The sequence below is a fragment of the Phocoena sinus genome, chromosome 19 (assembly GCF_008692025.1).
Source record: "Phocoena sinus isolate mPhoSin1 chromosome 19, mPhoSin1.pri, whole genome shotgun sequence".
In the NCBI taxonomy this organism is placed as follows: Eukaryota; Metazoa; Chordata; class Mammalia; order Artiodactyla; family Phocoenidae; genus Phocoena; species Phocoena sinus.
The window spans coordinates 28,551,605-28,575,244 of record NC_045781.1 but is presented as its reverse complement, the minus strand read 5'-3'; the positions used below and the strand labels follow the sequence as shown (position 1 = coordinate 28,575,244).

General features: G+C 40.1%; 1 protein-coding gene across 7 annotated transcripts in view; it reads right to left on the bottom strand.

The window, feature by feature from the left end:
• Nucleotides 1-23,640, bottom strand: part of FTO (FTO alpha-ketoglutarate dependent dioxygenase) — a 377,562-nt gene that overhangs the window by 314,114 nt on the left and 39,808 nt on the right. The window contains exon 1 of one of the 7 annotated variants that reach the window (XM_032612140.1): nucleotides 6,700-6,720. The exons of the other annotated variants lie outside the window; for them this stretch is intronic. Coding sequence (XP_032468031.1) covers nucleotides 6,700-6,705 — 6 coding nt within the window. The 5' untranslated portion in view covers nucleotides 6,706-6,720. Of the gene's footprint in view, nucleotides 1-6,699; nucleotides 6,721-23,640 lie in introns of those variants that run through there. 7 annotated transcript variants of the gene reach the window in all.

Below are 23,640 nucleotides of genomic sequence, written 5' to 3'. Positions count from 1 at the left end.
GACAGGATTCTCAGACATCAGTAATTGGACCTTTTGGCTAAAATTCCATTTCAACAGGGGGAAGATGGAAGATGACATTAGAATGATAGATTGTACCCAGATTATGGAAGGTCCTGAAAGTCAGGCCAGCTGGTCTATCCTACATGTAATGAGGAGCCACAAAAAGGCTTTTGAGAAGGACAGGAACACAATGGAAGTGTGCTATTTTATTTGCTGTTTTGTTTTTTAAACGTTAATCTATTAATAATACGGTCTAGTTAAAAGAAACCAAGACAAGAGGCTGGGGCGCCAGATAAGGAGACTAAAAAGCACAGACAGACATGAGCTGGGCTTGAACAAGGAGATGGCGATAGAAATGAAAAAGCACCAAGAGCTACATCGAGGTAGGTAAATCTGGAACCTAATCTGGTGCCAAAGAGTGTAAAAAAAGGTGGGACCATACACAGAAATAAAGAAGTCAAGGTCACTAACAACACATCTACTGAAGGCCTACTAAACTTCTTGCTGTGCTAGGCTATAAATGAAATACTGATTTGGAGGTAAAGATATGAGATTTTAAACATGCCGAGGGAGAGGGGTATGGATATGATGGACTGGCACTCAGCAGCCTTCCAATCTCCTATCATGGTGCCTTCCTATGCTGCAGAGGATGGAAAGCTAAAAACTACATTTCCCCTTTGCAGCCAGGGGTTCTGGATGAGGATACGGCTCTACCAGTTACAAGGCTCCATATGAGATTTAGAAGGCAGAAATAAAATGGAGGCCATCTTCTTGCTGTTTTGACTCTTTCTGTAGGCTACACAGTCGTGGAAACATTGAAGATTTCTGCAACAGCATTCCAGGATCTGGCCAATAGCTTTGAGGTTATCCAATGGCTTCCTGATCCCTGGCCTTCTTGAGTGTGACAGATTAGCAGTCCACCTGGCAGGCCAGTCTGTTTCAGAAGGCCACCTCCAGAGGTTCAGCCTTCCATTTCTCTGGTCCTCTCAATGACTTTGTAAGAATCTATTTCCCTATCTTACATGATTTCTGCTTCCTGCAACTAAATGCAGACACATTAAGTGGGTTTAAATAAGGGCAGAACAACTAAGTGGAAGTACTTGATACATAGTTTTAAAAATGTAAGTAAAACTTGGGAACAAAGCCAGACAGAGCACAGAAACTAGGTATTACCTGCACAGATGCAGCAGTCAGAGACCCCAGACTATGTTAATCCAGTCTCTAAGGTTTCCACAACTCATCTTGGGAATCAACAAAGAAAAATCCTCTTAGCTTTCTTAAGGAATTACATCAACATCTTACATTTATCTGGAGCTTCGAATATGAGTAAAGGCATTTTGAGGAGTTTTCACTTCATTTTACCTGGCAGAGGATACCAAAAGGGTGGGTATCATCAACTTAATTTTTAAAAATGAGAGAACCAAAGCACAGAGAAGGTAAACGATCTGCCTAAGGTCAGAGAGGTGGTAAGTTATTGGTCCAACTAAAGTATTTCCTGCTTTCAACCTATTTTCTCTTGTTTGGTCTTCTGTCAGTTAACTCTAACCATGTCCTAAAGTAAATGTTAAAATTGTTGGTGTGGAAATATTAGGAGCCTAAGAGGGCTTGTAAAACCGCAGAGAATTCAATGGGGCCTAACTTACAACCATGGAAAAAATTAAAATCCCATGTGTAATTTTCTTCTCCAATTTTAACCTAAAATGTGGTGTCTGTGGCAGACCCACTGTTCCTATGACACACTTCCAACACACACAGTCTGGGTAGCGAGTGTCATCCAACCATTCAGGCTGCTATTCATTTATTTTCCTATCATTCTCAGAGTTGGAAAATTAACAGTGTTGTGTTTACAAACCGTCACTGGGCTATTACACAAAAGCTCAAATATGTTTACCTTACTCACACCTCCGGTATGAAGAAGCTCAAAAGCAAGTTAATATAAACCGATTCTGAGCAAATGTGCAGAAAGTAGCCCTGTTAGAAAGAGGTTAAGCTTTGACCTTCCCAACTTTTCCCGCAGAATGTACAATCCATCACGTACAGGGAAGATGTGAGGTGTTGGTAAGTACCCCTGTTAGTGAGAAATTCTGCTAATTATTATACCAAATAAGCATAGTTAACAGGCCATGGCCACAAGAGGGCCATGTTTCAGGGTATTAAATAGCTGCCTAGGGGTGGAGATGAATATATTAAACTATGCCCTCTACCAATAAAACAATTTCCCTGACACCTAGAAAGCCAGTCGGCTGAAGCAATAACACAAGGGTTCCAGGACTCTGCTATGTGAAGAAACGATGCTTCAGTGCCATCTAGTGACTTGTGCCTTTTAAGTTGCAGAGTTCGGGCAACTGGCGATACCTTTAACCTAAGCTTGAAAGTACGAAAAGGAAACAGGAATAGAAGATATGGAATTTTGAAGGCCTCTCAAACTAAATACTTGCTTTTTAAAACACACATATATTCTTTTCTTTTCTTTTTTCTCCACCTCTGGAAAAGACAGCAGAGGGGTAGGAAATTAAGACCAAATAAAACCAAAGGCCTTGAACCCATAAGGCAGATACAAAAATTAGCACACTCTACGTAATATATTAGCATACTCTATGTAATATATTAGCATAATGCAAATAATTTTTTAAGAAGGTAGGAAAACTTACCCATCTATAGAAAGAGTTATCTGACAACACCTTTGAGGAGTTCCATTCTACCCTCTGACCCAAAATTACCTTTCCCATAGAAACTGTTTCCAGGCTGTTGACTTCGAACATTGTACCAGATAGATACACTGAATACTCCGTACAAATATAGTCTATTCCCAAAACACTGCCACAGAAATCCATTTCCTTCTCATGCTAATGGTGAAAAGAGATCTGAACTACATTGCTGCAGATACAGTAATGAACAAAAGCAAAGTCACTGTCTCCTGGAGTTCACATTCTAATAGAGGAAGGTAGACAAAAAAACAAACAAGAAAATATATACTATATCAGATGATGATAAGGACATCAAGAAAAATAAGACAGGGTAAAGGCATAAAGAAGGCCATCAGGCAATGAGATGGACAGTGCTATTTTAGGGTAATCAGGGAAAGCCTCCTGAGAATGTAAAGCTTAAATAGAGACCAAAAGGAAGTGAGGTAACCAGCCATGCAAATACCTGAGGGAAGAAAGTTCTAAGAGGGAACCGCAAGTACAAAGGCCCTGAGGCAGGAAGCAGTTGCCTTGTCTAACAACAGGATGGAAGGGGGACACATCATACGGAAAGCCAGAAGGGTTTGTGGTTGTTTTTCTTTTTTTTTTTAATAGCAGTTTCATTGAGATGTAATTCACATACCATATAATTTGCCCTTTTAGAGTTTATAATTCAGAATGTATATGCACAGAGTTATGCGATCATCACCACAGCTTAATTTCAGAATATTTTCATTACACCAAAAAGAAACCCTGTACCATTAGCAGACACTCCTCATTCCTCTCTCTCCAGCCCCTGACAACCACTAATCTACTTTCTGTCTCTATGGATTTGCTTATTCTGGATATGAAATCATATAATATGTGGCTTTTTGTCACTGGCTTCTTTCACTTAGCATAATGTTTTCAAAATTCACCCATTTGTAGTATGTGTCAGTACTTCATCTTTTTACTGCTAAATATTCCACTGTATGGATATACCACATTTTGATTATCCATTTATCACTGATAGACATTTGGGTTGTTTCCACTTTTGGGCATATTGGCATTTTTGGCATTATGAGTGATGCTGCTATGAACTTGCATGTGTGAGTTTTGTACGGACATACATTTCCGTGTATCTTGGGTAACTGGGAGTGGAGCTGCTGGATTATAACATTATGAGAAACCATAAAAAGGTTTGAGCAGAGGAATGATGTGAATTTTTTTTTTAAATACTTGCTTTGGTTGCTGCACATAGAGAGAGGCAAGGCAAGATGCAGGGAGACTACTTAGGAAGCCATGGCAAGGATCCAGGAGAGAGATGCTAGTAGCCTGGAGAAGAATGGCAGAGGCAGGGGTTGTGAGAAGTGGCTGGATTCTACATACACTTTGAAGACAGAGGGGACAATTTGCTAACAGTTAAGACATGGGATATAAAAAGGAGAGTCAAGGATGTCTCTGAGATTTTTGGCCTGAGCAACTGGAAGCATGAAATTGCCATCCACTGAAGTGGAGATGACTGTAGGAGGAACAAGAAGTATGAATTCACTTCCCACTCCCTTCCTGGAGGGAAGTTCCCCCGTGCTCCACTCACAGGGGTCCCTGCAATGCCTGACCAGAAGCAACGGCCCTATTTCTTATTTTGCCTATGCCTTTCAAGAAAGTCTATACCACAGCTCCAATCTACATCAAAGTCTCTTCTGAGCTATTCTGCACATTTTGTTTTTGTAATCAACAAATCAAATTCCAATTGGCAGGACTGAGCAAAAAAACAAGAACCGAAAGCTACTGCAATGAAATAACCCATGACAAGATCCATCATAAGAAGTGGTTTTTGAAACTACATTTCCCAATTCCCTGGCAGTCCAGTGGTTAGGACTCAGCACTCTCACTGCCAGGGGCCCAGGTTCGATCCCTGGCTGGGCAGCTAAGACCCTGTAAGCCACGTGGCACAGCCAAAAGAAAAAAAAGTATTAAAAAAAAAAAACCCTGGGCTTCCCTGGTGGCGCAGTGGTTGAGAGTCCGCCTGCCGATGCAGGGGACACGGGTTCATGCCCCGGTACGGGAAGATCCCACATGCCGCAGAGCGGCTGGGTCGGTAAGCCATGGCCGCTGAGCCTGTGCGTCCGGAGCCTGTGCTCCGCAACGGGAGAGGCCACAGCAGTGAGAGGCCCGCGTACTGCAAAAAAAACCCAAAAAAACCTACATCTCCCAAATGCCCATTCAGAAGTGCCTCACTTTGGAAGAACAGGAAAATTTAGGAAGACGAAACCATGGTCCCAGAGGCCAGGGATGACTCAAAAGGAAGACCAATCCAACCCTAGCCTTCAAACATGACTGGCAAAAAGAGAAGTCACTTTTCCTCTCTGTCATCTCCAAGACCAAGAACCTGGGTTATTAAATGCAGTATAATTTATGTTCTTAGATATCACAGCAACAAATATTTTATTAGAAATGAAGGGGGTGGTGAGAACAGCCTAAGGGGAAAACATGAGTTCAAAATGCAAAATGTGTTTAGTCAACCCCATCACATACCTTTTCAAAGCAACTAAAATGTGTCGCCATACACTAAGACGCAACAACAGGACTGTTTTAAGATCGTCTAAGCCATGATCACTAATACTTTTGAAGTCCCCATCTCAACAGCCAAATAAAAATATTAAGTTGTACCCATATGTCACATTAAAGTTTCTTTGCAATAGAAAAATATGAGGGGATTTTTAACATTTTCCATTTGAATTCATTGGGCTTTGAGAAGCTCATTTATGATTGACTATAATCTCAACAATCATCGGGCATACTTGGGAATTCTTGAGAAATCAGAAAATCCAACTTACAAATTAATCTCAAATTTAATAACATTTGATGAATACTAAATGTAACAACTTATGGAGCTGACAGAGGCTACCTTTTATAAACACTGAATGAAACACATATTCATTTCAATTCTGCAATTTTATGTTTGTAATTTGGAGTCAATGCATGTTTTTCAAGTCTTGTACATTTTTACAGACCCCTGAAAAACTCTGGGGCCGAGACTGGTAGCTGTTAAGTTCTGGCCAACAGAATGTGAAAGGAAGTGATGAGTGCCATTTCCGGGTTTGGCCCACACAAAACTCCTAAGCACTTTTCTGCATGTTCTCTTACCCTTCTGAGTGGCTAGAATGGAGATAACCTCAGGTGACCTTACAAGCAATGTACTGAAGATGGCAGAACCTCCTCCAGCCTCCATCCTTAAAGGAACACATGTAGGAAGCCATCCCACCAAGCCGTTTCCCTACTCATTACTGTTAGATCAGCAATAGAAATACCTCAGCAAGAAATACATTTTTATTATGTCCAAGCCATTGTATAGTATTTTGATATGATTTTTGTAACCTACCTTAACTAATATAAATCCGCAAGGCTAGACACAATGCCTAAACGTCCCATAGAACGTCCCTAAACGTCCCTGCTTAATGATTTACACCTTCATCTTTTTTATTTGTGCAATTACTAATTCCTAATAAAAATAATAGCTAACACTGTATAGCAGTTACCATGTATTTCGTTTGGTTCTAAATGCTTTATGTAAATTAACTCATCTGACCTTCATAACAACCCTCCTTGTACTTACTATAATTATCCTTACTTGACAGATAATGATACAGGTCAAAAGAAATTAAGTAATCTGCCCAAGGTTACACAACTAGTAAGTAGCAGAGCCAGGACTCAAGGTCAAATAGTATATGGAAGCGGCATCTATGCTTTTAGTCAGAATGCTATAAACATGGAGAAAGACGTAAAAACTTGAATTCCAAAGTAGCTTGATTTTCTTCTCTCTCTTGCACAAGAAGGCAAGATAAATGGGCCAACAGAATATTCAACACTACTCCTCCATGTTTGTCCCACACATGTTCATTTTTAACCTTCAAGAGGACTTCAGATAACTCAGGACAGTTATGATTTGCTCTATCTAAATCCTGACTTTAAAAAGCCATCCACTGCATATGTGAGTAGATGGGTCCAAAAGTCAGTGGAATTATATACTCACTGGCATGAAAATGCAAGTATCTCTGGAAGCGGCTAATAAGTAAATCTGTACTCTTCCAAAGAAGCAAGGATTAACTTCATTGTGGGTTAAATTAGCTGAACATCAGAAAAGGACATCCAAAATAAACAGTCACGTGCTGGTGGTAGCCAGGGGTGATGTGACCGAAGACACACTTGACGAGGAATTCCAAATGTGGTCGTGAACATTTTCCTGATTCAAAGTAAACAGAGAAATAAGGCAAGTTTTGACATGGACAAGCCATTTGAGATGATAAAAAAGCAGCAGCCTCACCAACAGGCCACAAGTCTAGATTAAATGTGCATTTCAGATGACTCATGAACCACCCGCAATATGACTCTGTACTCATGAGCCAAACAGAGGCCATTTCTCCACTTACGAAGCTGCCTGTCCATTCCACCAACGTTCTGCTGCACAGATTTGCCCCTTTGTGCAACAACCAGAGAATTTAAAAGAAGTGTAAGATCCCCTTGGTACCAACTACTAGGATAAGACATAACTATCTAACTTCTACCTCATCGGAAGCCACAACCCCACTTCCCAGAACTGTCTCCCTAAAGGCAGAATTGACCAGCAGCCATGATGCTGAATCAGGTGACATTTACCTATTCCTGTGTCCAGTACTGCACTAGAAATGTTAATATTTATTATCTCTTCTAACTGCAAAGAATCTGAAACCAGAGCTCTACCTGGCAGCTAACAGAGAAGACAGGCAGACATGGAAATGGCCAAAATTCATGCAGCTGCTTTTGTGAGTAACCAAGTGAAGGACCCAAGGATGTCAGGTACTTAGATCATTTTAGAAAAGACATAAAATTGGCTCTGACACTGCAAGTGTGGAAGGAAATTCCAAATGTCTGAGACATTAATCAGTCTCTGAACATCTACCTAAATACTGTACTGTGTGCCTAGGGCTGTGCCGGCTATTGGGGCTGACAGAAAAAGCAGCTAACATCTCATCATAGCAGCTAATAACAGCTGACATGAGTGCGCACTTACTATGTGTCAGGCACTATACTAAGTGCCTTAGCCTGTGTTAACACTTTTGAACCTCAAATCAACCCCATGAACAATCCGGCAAGAATTTCCAGACACAGGAGGAAAATATTGATACATGTCTCATTACAGTAGAAAGTCAAAACTTTAATATGAAACTATTATTCTTGGATGATTTCTAGGGATTCTTTATATCCTTTAGGCCACTAAACAATTTATCCCTTAATTGTTACTAGATTGTTGAAAATATCCTCAGAACCTGACTTGTAAATATTATAAAACCTAACCTGTAAATGGAGTATGTTGAATGCCACCACATCACAATAACCACAAGGAAACTATTTTCCTTGATGCAACATTAAAATTGAGGAGTCTCATGGGTTTAATAATGGCATCTTTAAAAGAGGCACCTTTTCCTGTTTAAAAAAATATATATCCATAAAGTGAGCCTTGTTACAAAGTAGCAGGAAAAAAAAAAAAGGAAAGTGAGAATACAGCATTTTAATAAGAAGTTTCACAGCAAAAAATTCAACATGAACTCTACTGCTACTGAGAAGAAAGTAATTCTAAACAGTGTCAAAATTAGTCTTCATTTTTACTAAGAACAAAAGAGTTCCCATCTTTGAGGTCAGATTAAGGTAAGAGACAGGCTGGATTGAGCCATCCATCAGGTAAAATAAATGCTTCTGGACAGTGCCTAGACTAAACAGGGCCAAGAATTCCTAAGAAAAACACCGCCTGTAACAGTGGAGGTCAGCACAGAGGCCTGACCCAGTGGGGAGATGCCCTGTAGCTGTAGGTCTGGGGAAGGCTACCCTGCAAATTCTCATCAGACGCCTAATCAATATCACGCCTTAGGACCTGAACTGCTACTCTAAAATCAATATTACCTTTATTTTAAGTAGCAGGAGGAACAATGAGATGATCTTGCTCCTTATAAGTCTGTCATGGAAAATCTGGTTCATGGTGTGTGTCATCTTCTGTTTTTGCCTGGGAGGAACGCTTTTGTGGGGCTTGGAGACAGTCTGGTACTGAAACCCAGAGACAGGAAAGGTGAAGGGGTAACACTAACTCAGGAAAGCTGGGTCCTAAAGATTCCTTACAACCTAAGGAAGAACAAGGATTCACGAGGAGAGGAGTTCCCAGGCTTAAACCCATCGGCTCTACGCTGATGACTCAGAATTTCTCTCTCCAGCCCCGACCTCCAGATTCTCCCTGCACCACAGCCTAAATGACGGCTCCAGATATGTGAACGTCCAAAGGAGAACACCTGATTTCACACCCACGGCTGCTTCTTCCTCAGTCTTCTGATCTCAGTAAATGGTCACAATGCAATCCATCAAGCTCAAAACGTGGAATTTATCCCTGATTCCTCTTTTCCTTCAAAACCCTTTCAAACCCTGTCAGCTTTGCCTCTGAAATATACTCTAAATCCTTCCCCCTTCTCTCCACCTCCATAATCACCACCTGGGCCAAGCTATCAGCTTAGCTCTCCCCCTGATTTCTCTTCCTAATTCTACCCTGGCCCTCCACTATTGCCCACACAGCAGCCAGAGTGATCCTGACAAAATGCAGATCAGATCCCACCACACCACACACATACATACACATACACATACACACACACACACACACGCACGCACGCGCGCGCACACAACCTTCATCTTCAAACCCTCCAGTGGGCTCCCATCAGGTTTCGCATTAAACCCAAATCTTTACCACGGCCCAGAGGCCCTAAAGTGATCTGGCCTCATTCCTTCCCTCTTTTATCTCTTTCTCCTTAACGTCTGGCCACTGAGCATCTGAGTTCCTCCTATGTGCCGTGCCCCTGTGGCTGGAATGAACACCCTCCTTATCCTTCAGATCTCACATCAAAAGCCAACCTCAGACCACTCTCTCCACAGCAGGTCCCTTCCCTCAGTCACTGTACCATACTGTTTATCTAATAAACATGGCCTTATTCACTATCATCTTAAATATTGTTTAGTGCCTTTCTTCCTCTAATAGAATGTTAACCTCCATCAGAGGAGGGACTTTGGCCTGTTTGTCACCACTGAATTCCCAGAGTACAGTATAGCACTGAGCATATATGGTCAGAGATAGAATTTAAGAACAGGTAAACCTTTGACGTGCCCTGTACGTGCCCTATAGAAATATCATACATTTCTAACATTTTGCATGTGAAAAGAGTGAGATGTTCAAGAAGACGCACAAAGAAATCAATTCTCAACTGTGCATATGCTCTCTAGACCAATTTTGAGCAGCAAATATGACAGTGGAAGTTCAGAAGAAGTCTCAAATTGCCAATATCACATTTGCCTCTACAGATCAGTGAATTCAATCCTTCCTTTCCCTATCTGTCCATCACAACACAAAACACACACACACACACACACACACACACACACACACACACACTTCTCACCAATCTCACATAGTTCTCCCTCCACCAATCAAGAACTTCTAAACGTCTCACATCCTCGCTTCCTAGACAAAACCTTTTTGGTCTAACTGAAGAAGAAAGGAAAAGAAGCTAATGTTTATGGAGTATAGCCCACATACCAAGTATTGTGCTGAATGCTTAGAAGCTTTTTCACTGGGACGTAAATTCTCATTACCCCACTTTCAGAGGTGAGAAAACTGAGTCAGGCCCATGATTTGCCAGAAGACAAATAAGTGGCAGAGGCAGGATTTAAATCCACATCATTCAAACCCTACAATCCCAATTCTTGCCAAGTCATCATTTTAGCAACAAAAATAATAAGCATACCAATATTATCTTACTTCTACTGTTTCAATTTGGGGATTAATACATCCTTTCACAAACAGGTTCATACCACATTTCACTGATAATGGATCCTTAGACCATAAACTTCTTTGTATGCAATGGAATCCCGCATTATAAATAGAAAACGCCTTTAAAAGTTCCCTTACTTATAATCTATGGACAAAATATTACAATTGTAGGCTTCCCTGGTGGCGCAGTGGTTGAGAGTCCGCCTGCCGATGCGGGGAACACGGGTTCGTGCCCCGGTCCAGGAAGATCCCACATGCCGCAGAGCGGCTGGGCCCGTGAGCCATGGCCGCTGAGCCTGCGCGTCCGGAGCCTGTGCTCCGCAGCGGGAGAGACCACAGCGGTGAGAGGCCAGCGTACCGCAAAAAAAAAAAAAACCATATTACAATTGTAAAGGAAAGTTTCACCAAATTTCCCTTCCAACATTATTACTTTGACTTTACAAGTGACAGAAATTTGTCAGTTTAGGACAATGTGATCACAGGGACAAATAATTTCGTTTAGCGTAACTCATCTCAAACATCCAGAGAGCTCAGGACAGATACCAAAGTCAGATGATCCCCTTGAAAGGCCAATGTCTGTGTCTGTGGTCAATCTGAGCTTCCTTATTAATACATGATTCGATTCTAATACTGCTAAAAAGCAAAAGCAAAAAGACTACATTAAAATAGCTCCCAGATACAATCTGTGGGTTTTTTTTTACATATACCATACGTAAAATTAAATTTAATAAATCAAATTATTTCTTGTCAACATTTATTCATCATCAACAATAAATATTTTCAATAATACTACATAATACCACAAAATCTAAAAAGGTTTATCACTATAAGAAAAATTTACATGCAAAGTACTGGCAGAGTGGCAAAACAAATTGGCCTGGCATGTTCACTTTAGCCCTTTTCTATACTGGAACTTATTTGAAATTCTCTAAATATATCAGCTCAGATAAATATCTCCCAAACCTTTACTAAGTAATCCATATACTGCTGCCATTATATTAACTTTCTCTGTGGATCATTGTTAAATAAATACAACACAAGCCTATTTAAAATAGCATTGCATTAAAAATAGATAAATCACATATGTTGTTTGAAAATAACATATTAGGCTATTTGGTTCTTTGCTATTCAAGTCTCTATTTTTACAGATAATAAAATGAGGGCTTTTAAGGCAAGTTTAATAATGAGATATTGATTAAATTAAAACCTTAAACTTGTGATGGCAAGAAACCATGACTTTATATGGTCATGAATATATATATAATTAAAGAATATATAAATGTGTAACTGAATCACTTTGCTACACAGCAGAAATTAACACAACATTGTAAATCAACTATACTTCAATAAATTTTTTTTAAAAAAAGAAACCATGACTTTTTAGTCTCTTTTAAGGACTGATTAAAACTTGGCTTTTTGTAAGGTTACTGTCTACAAAAGGAGACTTGCTCTGGTAAAAAGCTACTGCAAACGACAAAATATCACCAAATCAACAACTCTTCTTTCCCTTCATTTTCTTTTTCCTTTCTTCCTTTCTCTCTCTTTTTTTTTTCTTTCTGTTTTGCTTTTAAGATCATAGAGTGGTGAGTTGTTTGGCATCAGGTTCAACCCCAAATGACAAAAACCCACCCACTCTCTTTGCCACCCTAGCATGCTCTCTGGGTGTAAATATTTCATGGTATTACCATGATTCACTCAATGCTTATATTGTCTGATCAAGCCTCTATTTCTGTCTGTTAGATACTCTGGAGGATAGAGTTTTTACAGCTCAGCCACCTAAAGCCCTTGCTTCTCAAAGGTTCTTCAAAGTTCAGTAATTTATTAAACACTGTGCTGGGGTTGGTAAGCACTCACAGAAATGCATAACTACAGAATATGTGGAACTATTAAAGAGTTTCCTTAATAAAAAAGGTGACTTTAGAGAAAATGACAGAACTGTTACTTATACTAGAGGGGCATACTCTCAACAACTGAAGCTATCCTAGGCTGAGAGACATGAGCTAAGACGAACCCAAGTACCTGGTTACAGGTAACAGTCACTAAGCAAACGCACTGTGAAATAGACTATTACGGAAGTCTAAAATCAGAACTCAAGTCCCAGAATTCCCCTTTTTCAGTATAATGACTGGTCAGGTCTCCAGTTCTCCTCTTTCTAAATACAACTGAAAATTTGCAGTTTCAGTGAAATACTTTTGAAGCTGTAAGCCAATGGTATTTTTAACTGAATGATATTACTCCCAAAGTCTACTCACTATGCTTATTCCTTCCTATTGACCTCTGAGCAATAGTTTGAGAGGACATTGCAACAGAATCACAGAAAACACATACAGAAGCAAAGTAATAAAAAAAAACGTTGAGTATATATTTTGACCAGCAAGTACTGAATTCAAATTCATCAGGAGCCACAGGGAATACATAAGCAGACTGCAACATCATTGTATGTTCACAGGCTACAAAACGTAATTAGGTGACAATGCAGAGAGTGAGATCCAAAACAGAATGAAATTCATTGCTAAACTGAGCACGAGTCTTCGAGGGCCACAGTAGGTAGACCCAAGCCAATCTGAGCAATGGTAGTCAAGGAAGAAACTATTTTCTACTTATTACATTCTGTTTTCTTAATTTGATTTTCAAATAAGTCTTAGGAAAAGCAACTCTGATACCCAGATGAATGATTAACACAACAAATTAACTTCCGGTTAAACATGGCAGATTCAAAACATGCTCTTGGCTCCCTCCCAAAATGTCACGAAAATGCCTGTAAAGAAATCAAAACAAAATAAGCCAAAAACCAAAAACAAAACAACAACACAAATCTTCAAGGACAAAGCGAATGAGAGAAAAGATAAGCAGATAAAAGATGTCAGCCCCACATTTTGGAAGATGAAAAGGGAGTGTTAAACTAATGTAATAGAACAGGAAAAGTTGAAGCCTACTGGCAGGGCAGGGGTTGAGGAAGGAAAGGGGAAGATGAATAAGGGTGGAGCTGATTCATTCCACCATCTCCGGAAAGGCTCAGGAATTACAGCAACCAGGTACCTCTGATGGCAGGTGCGTTTCGGAAGTGGAGCTGAAAACAGGAAGCCTGGTTAGAAGTCTATGAACAGAAATTAGACAGCATGTCCTTTCTCTGAATCCCAATCATCAGGTAGCCAGCACACCGCCCTGACCAAGCAAAAGATGGTTTACTGTCTGAAAGCAGTTGGCACAGGGAGTTCTGGAGTCTAAGTACCCAGCCCAGCTGAGGGCATAAGTAAGAGCTGCATGTCAGCTCTTAGGGCCTTCTCTTCTTCTCTGGGTACCTGTAACTTCATGAAGAAGGGCCTTGCTAGGGTCATTTTTCAGCTCTTGGGCTGGATACTCAGTGGGCTTTTTTTATTTCAAAATTCACATCTTATAGATCAAGAAAACTACCTTGTATTATTTCTTTGATAATTTCTTCCCTTCTGATATTTTTGGTTCTTACTCTACAACCCATATAATCAGATATTGGACCACCTGGACTGACCCTAATTTTGTATCTTTCCTCTCTAATCCTCCATTGCATTGTCTTTTTGTTCTGCTTTCTGAGTTCTACTTTATTTTCTAATCCTATTGAAATTTTAACTTTTGCTATCATATTTTTAATTGGGTCTCTAAAGGCTCTCCCCCCACTTTTTAACATTTTACAATGGAAAATTTCAAGCACACAAAAATAGAATTACATAATAAGCCCTCATGTACTTATTACACAGCTCCAACAATTATCAACATTTTGCTAATCTTAACTTCTCTATTCCTTTACCCTACCTTTCCTTCTGAATTACCTCAAAGCAAACCTCAGGCATCATAATTCAATTGTAATTCTTCGGTATGTATCTCTAATACATAAGGACAACCTTTTTTAAAAAATATAATCACAATACACTATCACAACTAACAAACTTAACAATATGAATGCTCCTTTTTATTAATATCCTATTCCTGTTTCATATACATAGCATCTTTCCTCATCTCTTTAAAAATATTAATCATTATTTGTTTTGAAGTTTTGTCTTCTGTTCTCCACACTGTCCTATTTCTCCGGGTTCCCTTCCTTCTGTTTGCTTTGTGTTGTCATTCTTTTTGGAGGCATTCCACACACAGTGGTGTTTCGTGATCCTTGCTTATCCATTCATAATTTCAAGTGAGGCAAACCAAATGGGATTGAAAGCACTGTGTGCAGAAAATGAGTTTGTCAACTGGTGGACCCTGCTGTAGAGTTACATGATGGAAACCTGGTCTTTTCTTTAGATATCCCCAAATGTCAACCTACATGTTTTTCTTTGGGCTGGTCAACTTCCTTGAAAAGGAATCCTCACATCTCCTTCTCTGGTGACATCAATTATATAACCTCTCTAAATAACAGAGACCACAAAGGGCAGACCCTCATTTGCTTCCAGTCTGAGGAAGTAAATATGGTATATTTGGACCATATGGTTTGAAATTTCAATTAGTAGACTGCTCTTTAAAATAAAGAGCTTTCAAATAAAAATCCACATTTTCAACTTCCTTCGAAGAATCAGAGTATCTGCAAACACTGGGCCCACATTCACCCACTGAAGCTAAGTTGCAGCTGGCCCCTGTAGGTGGTATGTGTACTTCTTACTTTAGCACTGGCACCACCAGGCCCTGTTGTCCCTCCTAGGTAGGTAAAGTGTAAGCTTCCTGCTATAATGAGATGTCACTGCATAAAAGGAAAATACATTTGTAAAATATACTTTGCTTTATTTTATTCTGGGATATCCTGGAAAAGAGCTGACTGAATAATCCAGCCAATGGAACAACAGTAAAATAAGACCAAACAGACCCCAGCACTCGGCAACAATGGAAAAGTGAAACCCTGTATCAAAATAAACCTCCCTCCAAAATCTGAGTCCCCTCACCACAACCAGAATCAGCTCTTCTCAAAGGGCCATATGCCCAAGTGCAGAACTTCAGCTGAGAGACAGACAGACACAGAGAGACAGAGACAGAGAGAGAAGAGAGGGGGAGAGAGAAAGGGAGGGAGAAGAGAAGAGAGAAAGAAAAAAAAGGAAGGGAAAGAGAAGAAACGGAAGAGAGAGAGAGGCATGAGAGAAAGGAGCAGAGGTTTGTCCTTTGCATTCTGATAGGGAAAGGAAATTCTCAAAAATGCTTTTCCTTCACCAAAGGGTAGGCAAGTCATGCTTTATAGGGGTAAAGACAGATCAAGTTTTGAATTCATAGACTTATAAAAGCCCTAAAGTCTCTCTTCTTAGATAATAGACTTGGTATTTTATGTGTGTGTGTGTATATATATATATATAGAGAGAGAGAGAGAGAGAGAGAGAGAGAGAGAGAATGTCATACTATATATGAATTTATATATTTTCCATAATATATATATATGAATGACATGACCAAGATTAGCAAACACATAAGGAAAATTCCTAGCAGTTTCCGAAGACAGTTTAGACATGTTCAAGTGACTTTAAAACACAAAATGATAGGCCATTAAAAATATCCAGTGACGTTTTTTAACTGGTTGGAAAACAGGTTTTGCTCTGTTTCTGAGTTAAAAGTCATCTCCGTGACTCCTGACTATAAACCTATTAGCTAAAAACAACAATGCTACAAAACTGGCTTTTGGATTAACAGCCCTGTCATTTATCCTTTAAATATTTATCTCCTTTGGTCACAATTTTATTGTAGTTAAACAGCAACTAGTGTGGGACCACAAGCATTCAGATGCTCTGAGTACACAAAGAGCACACTATTCTGTTTTCCAGCTGAATGGACTTTTACTTGTGTGAACAAAAGACAAGACCCTGCTATTCTTCAAACGAAAAGGAAAGAAACAGCAAGGAAAAACATGGCACAGAAAATCTCTCTGTTGGTTCACGTTACAAAAGCTAATAAGAACAACTGAACCAAACAGCTGTATTTTTCTCCTCCAAAAGTTTAAAAAATCATGAAAAGCAATTACACATCTGAGCATCTATTTTAAAAGGGTGTGTTAATAATACTTTGCAATGCACAATAGCTAATATAGTACATGTTATCTAATACAGATCATATTAGAGAAGGGATGGCTACATGCAAATAGTATGGCCTAAAACCAATGAGTCAGGCAAAATATAAACAGCGGTATCCAGCAAAGGAACTGAAAGCGTTGAATAGACTTGACACTGCAACCTAAAATTGTAAAAAGCTCCCCAAGTCCCTAAGAAAGCAGATGAAGTTACATCCCTAAGGCCCTCCAATAATCTAAAAAAGGAAGCTGCTGCTGCTTCAACACTGGAAGGCAGTGAGGACTCCCTGACCTGACTCTTTCAGAAGGCCATTAAGATCAGCCCTGGTTAACACTTTCCTAAATGAGTTACATTCTCTTCCAGTCTTTGTGCTACCCTATCTCTCATATATCTTTCATACTCATATATCTCTCAGGTCTTTAGCTCTTAAATAAATTAATGCATTATCATTGTCACAGGTTGTTTTAATTTGTAGTAGTTGAAAGAAGGAAGAGTTAGGGATCTGTTTGAATTTTGGCATTAATGTTCAGGATGACAGAAGGAAATCTACGGGCTTGGGATTTCTCTTCCTCTTCTGCAACATGCAGAAATCGTGTATGATCTAGGATTAGGTTTGGCTGCAAGTGACAGAAAATCCAAACTGGCAGTGGCTTCACCAGGCTGGTACGGTGGTTCTCATGCTGTCCTCAGAGACTCACCACCTTAAGGACTGGCCCTCACTCTCAAGATCCAAATGCAGCATTTACATTCCAAGCAGCAGGATTAAAAAAGGGCCTCAGAAGAAAAGGGCAAAGGGCACACACCAGCTTTCTCTGAAGGAAACATCCCAGAAACGACCACAGGCTACATCCTCTTAGTCAGTAGCCACACCGAGCTGCAGGGGAGGCTGGGAAATGCAGTCTGTATTCCGGGCAGCCAACTGTCCTGAAAAGTCCATGACAGAAGGAGGCAAGAAGGGATTTGGGCGTGAATTTGCAGTGACTACCACAAAGAGATTTCCTAGTTTTATAAAACTAGAGATAGTTGATAATGTCAAGCAAAAAAATCTTCTTCAGAATAAGAAACTTGCAAATGCTCCAAACAGAAGAGCCACTGAGATATACGGACCTGAAAACGGAGCCCTATCTCAATGATCTGGATCAGACAGCTGAATATTCTCATGTTCCTCTCCCCACCCCCACCCCAGGAGTGAGTGTCCAGTTCCCGTGACTCCCACAGACCTGGAAGCTTATCCCCTGGGTCGTGTCAACTGTCCAAGTACTTCAGCCTTGCAGCCCAATCACCTCCCATCATTAAGAAAGAGAGGCCTTTCACATCCAAGGGGCAAATCTCACACAAATGACATTTGGCTGATGCCCACAGGTGACAGGGATGAGAGCAGGATAAAGAAAGAGTAATGTAGAAGTCAGTTGGGGCAGCCTTTCATTATAGCCCTTTCAAGAGCTATTAATCTTGGTCATAGTCAGTCGGCTAAAAATAACTACTTCTTCTAAAACATGCTGTACACACCAACCAGCAGCCGTAACGAAGGTCAGCCCTTTTAACTTAGGAAAGATGTGGCTTCTGGCTTGCCTCTAGCCATCTGAAATGGTGTTTGCACAACTGTTCCAGCCCAACTTCATCTTCAGTCTCATCTAACAATAATATCAAAAGGAAAAACCACTATCAGCAATATATCGTCAGACTACCGGTAAGTTGTAGAGGCACCTGGAAGAATAAAGACTATTAGGGAGTTCCCTGGTGATCCAGTGGGTAAGACTCCCAATGCAGGGGGCCCGGATTTGATCCCTGGTCGGGGAACTAGATCCCACGTGCATGCCGCAACTACGAGTCCACATGCTTCAATGAAGATCCCGCGTGCCACAACTAAGACCCGGTGCACCCATAATTAATTAATTAATTTTGAAAGATAAATATTAGAAATATTTTACAAGAAGATTTGTTACTTCCTTTGATTATGATGAAGGTAAATAAAATTTTAAATAATTAAACATCATTTTTTTCCAAAGTCTTTCATTGCTGAGGTATTTGAACGGAGTGCCGTTTGTCATAATTCATCCAAGCTCTCGATCTGGAATTCTATACTACAGATTCAGCTCTGTAATTAAGCAGCTTCGTAATCTTGAAGAAGCCAACAAACTCTCTGGGCTTCATTGGGCCTCAGCTGTACTATGGGGAAGTTTGACTCAAAAAAGCCACGTGGTTCTTTAGAGACTCAACAGTACATATAGATGGGTTTGTATAAACCCATAAGTGATATCACTTAATAATAATACAATAATAATAATCTATCTAAACATCAAATTCATCAATAGGACCTACCTGAAAGAGGGATTATAAGAGGATTCACAGCAGGGTTTCTTTAAGTCATGGACACTTCCAACCTCAGTTCACTGACAATATAAATATGACATAAAAAATAAATGAAGACATCGGTGGCATAAGGGAAGGTGCCCTGTCATGCAATCAGATAAACCATATCAAGAGCAGCCTCTAGCTGTGGGTCAGTAGGCAGCAAGCAGCAGGAACACGAAGAAAGTGGAGTATCTTTTAAATGAAACCATAGCAGCCAGATTGCCTACAGTTATAAGGAAACCCAACATGGAAAGCCTAGCTTTATATGAGAGCAGAAAGCTTCTGATATAGGGAGACAGGGCACTGCTTCTACAATGCCACATTTCCCAGCTGAGGAAATGGTGAGATTGAGCCCAATGTGCTCTCTTTCAAAGAGACATCTAAATTATAGTCGAGGGCACTGTATCAAATACACTGTGAACGGAAACCGCTCACCTCTCAAGATGGCAGTCTTACCTAGTACGTGTGGGGCTCACTGGAGGATTTACAGTGATTAGGAAAGATAAGAACCCAAGTGGCACCAAATAATAAAACCAGGAGTTACAGCCAAATTATGGGACCTCCTAAGACCAGGAAAAATCCCAGCAAATATTTTGTAAATTACACGAAGTTAGTATTATAAAGCATGCACACAGATGTGAAACTTGGAAGAATTTTTTCAATTATACCAAAAACCAAAAAGTGTTGAGTTCCTAGAAGAGGATCTTATAACATTTTCATACTTTATTCATCCTTACTGGGCTTCATCAAATAAATGCCTACATTAAAAACAAAACAGGGCTTCCCTGGTGGCGCAGTGGTTGAGAGTCTGCCTGCCAATGCAGGGGACACGGGTTCGAGCCCTCGTCTGGGAGGATCCCACATGCCGCGGAGCGGCTGGGCCCGTGGGCCACGACTGCTGAGCCTGTGCGTCTGGAGCCTGTGCCCCGCAACGGGAGAGGCCGCGACAGTGAGAGGCCCGCGCACCGCGATGAAGAGAGGCCCCCACTTGCCACAACTGGAGAAAGCCCTCGCACAGAAACGAAGACCCAACACAGCCAAAAATAAATAAATAAATTTATAAAAAAAAAAAAAAAAAAAAACAAAACAAAACAAAAAACCTGCAGATAGGTTTTCAAACTCCCAATGAAGGATGCTTTAGAAAAAAAAGTTATATGAATTTTCCTTGCAAACTCTTTATACCTTGGGGGAACTTGGTTTACTTTTATTATAACTGTAAACTTCATTTATCATTTCACAGGAGACATTAAAATAATTAGGGGCAACCTGATATTGTCCCTTGTAAGCCACATTCCTGCCCTGCAGATACACTGCCACCACACAGCTGGGTTAGAAGATGGTGTTAAAATTACTGTGGAACCACATAATTGCTCCGTCATTAGTGGCTGAGGGGTAGGGTTGGTGGGGGTAGGCATGAGTCTTAAAACAAATTATTCCACATGGATTGAAAAGGGATGGGCGCAAACAGATACAAGGCTGGTTGCTGAGCCATAGTATAGAAATCAACTTTTCACAAAGTTTTTTGACAATATTTGAACACTACCCTCTTGAGTTACAATTCCTAGAATCGAAACTGATTTCTATTCAAATCCCCTTTGACCCAGCTCTTCTACTTACATGCCTATATGGATATACCACATTTTGTTTATTCATCAGCTGACAGACATTTGTGTTGTTTCTACTTTTTGGTGATTATGAATACTGCTACTATGGGGGGGTTGGAAAGTGTATTAAAAAAAAGTCTAACCCTGCAAAAGTCTGTCTCTGTCCTATTACTTGGACATCCAAACTTTCCCTCCTAAAGAAGTAACTGTTGAATCTTTCCAGAGATATTCTACCTTTATGTAAGCATTTTACGCAAAGAGTAACAAGTATTCTGCACCTTGGTTTTTTTTAATTTAAATATCTTGAAGATTGTTTCATATTGGTACATATAGAACTGTTTCTCCTCAATGGTACTAGAGTAGTTCATCGGCTACATCTTCCTTAACATTATTAACATGTCCCCTACAGATGGACATTTAGATTGTTTTCTTATGTTTTACCACTACAAATAATGCCACAATGAATATTCTTGTTCATATGTCTTTGTAAACCTGTGCCAGTAAAGAAAGTGGAATAAATTCAGGTAAGTAGAATAGCTGGGTCAAAGGGGATTTGAATATAAATCAATCTTGTTTCTAGGAGATTTTAATTCAAGAAGGTAAAATACAAGAGTCACATCCTGACTGTTGCTTGAATAAGAGGGTGTAGAATCAGCAGCATTACTAGAAAATGAGCAATCGACTGCATAATAGTTTTAATATCTTTAGTGAGATATAATTCACATAACATAAAATTCACCCATTTAGAATGTATGATTCAATGGTTTTCAGTATATGCACAGATTTTGCGACAATCATCACAATCTAAATTTAGAACTTTGTCATCAAACCAAGAAAAACCCCGTACCCATTAGCAGTCACCCACAAGTCCCATCTCACCCCATTCCTAGCCCTAGGCAATCGCTAATCTTTCTGTTCTCTATAGAGTCGCCCACTGTAGTCATCTTATATAAATGGAATCACATAATATGTAGTTTTTCGTGTTTAGCTTTCACTTAGCGTAATGCTTTCAAGGTTCATTGATGTTGTACTATGTATCAGTACCTCATTCCTTCATGTTGCAGAATAATATTCTATCATATAGCTACACAACACTTTGTTTATCCAATCAGTTGATGGTCATTTGGGGTTGCTTCTATTTTTTGGCCATTATGAATAATGCCACTATGAGCATTTGTAAGTTTTCAGGTGGACATATGTTTTCATTTCTCGTAGGTATGTATCCATGAGTGAGCAAATGAGTGAATGAGTGAGTGAACTGATAGAAACTTGCAAAAAAAAATTTTTTTTTAATGTGAATGTTGCCCAGGAAAGAAAACAAAACATTGACACCTGATAGATTAACAAGAAGACTCTAGGGCTTCCCTGGTGGCGCAGTGGTTGGGAGTCCACCTGCCGATGCAGGGGACACGGGTTCATGCCCCGGTCTGGGAGGATCCCATGTGCCGCGGAGCGGCTGGGCCCGTGGGCCGTGGCCGCTCAGCCTGCGCGTCCAGAGCTTGTGCTCCACAACGGGAGAGGCCACAGCAGTGAGAGAGGTCCGCGTACCGCAAAAACACACACACACACACACACAAGAAGACTCTAACAGTACTTTGATGACAGAGTACACATCAGTAACTTTAAAATGACATTTTAAATAAGATGGCATTTATTTGAAAATGAATATGAAAATTAAATAAATGTCAATACATATTAGGTTTAAACAAATCCAGAAATGTCACCAGCCAAGTGAACAGAGGAGGTAAAGTTCTATTCCTTCAGATCTACGACCTTCCATGATTTCTTCTCGGTTCTTATCCTCTGAAATGTCTTAGCTCCCACGTTCTGTGTACAATTCAATAAAGTAAACTTGTTCTGAGCTTGTACTATGTTCTATGCACCCTGCTAGGCCGAAAGACACAAAGATTAATAAAACCCTTGAGTTTCCATGCTCTAGGAACTCACATTTTTTTAATGTGTGACACTTTTTTGTATGCAGAGATTTTAAGGGTATCAACCAAGGGAGTGCAAACTTTTTCCATAAAGGGCCAGACAGTAAATATTTTAGGCTTTGTGGGCCACATATGGCCCCTACTGAATATTCTCATTTTTCTTTTTTTTCCCTTTACAATCTTTTAAAAATGTGAAAACTATTCTTAGCTCAAGAGTCAGGCCCTAGTATAAACTATAAGCAAAGAGAAAAATTACAGGTTCACTATCTTACCAATTAAACATGCTAGATACAATTTAAAATTCATTACTGTAAGTTATAATAGCCTCAACTCAACTCTGGCTCCTCTCACTAATTATCCTTTTATTTCCACGACTCTCTTTATACCAGTATTGTTTCTCCCACAGATGCCTTGGTAACTGATGAAATAAACTCTTTTCCTGTCCCTAAATTAGGTCTACCCTTCAACTCTCAGCTGAAACGACATTTGGCAAAAGTAACTGAAACCTTGAATACCAGGCCCTAGGTAACACACACATACGTACACATGTACACACACATCTCTTCCTGTACTAATCCCTCTGTGTTAGTGAAAATGGTCTAGGCTACACTGTGAGTAAACTCCCCAATCTAAGGGACTTAATACAACACAGTCTTTCTTGGTCAAGTTCCCTGCCCCATATGGACCAATGAGGGCTCGACTCCACACAGTCATTCATGGACCGAGCCTAATGGAGATCCCACCATCTGGAACACAGAACCCCCAAGGTCATTGTAGCAGGGCAAGGGAAAACACACAAGTAGCACACCAGCCCTTAAATGTCTTGACCAGGAAATGATACTTATCACTTCCACTTCATTTCATTGGTCAAAACTAATCATATAATTCCACCTAACTGCAAGGAAGCTGGAAGTTGTGATCTTCCAGTGCCCTTACAAAGAAGAGCAAAAACTAGGCGTTGAATAGAAAAAGCTGAAGCAGATACAGGATGCCAGAGACAACCTCACCAAGGCTGGGTGTGACTCGCTGATCTCACAGTTATACATTATGCAGTATGATTGCTGAGGTACGGTATATAGACTACTCAGGCATAAATCAATCCCCATTCACCATCCTCAGACTCTGCAGTCTAGTAAACCCAGGTCATACCACATTCCTGACTTCAGTGCAGCAGAAATGAACAAGGGTCACTTACCCAGTTGGCTCTAGGGTGATGTTATAGGGCAT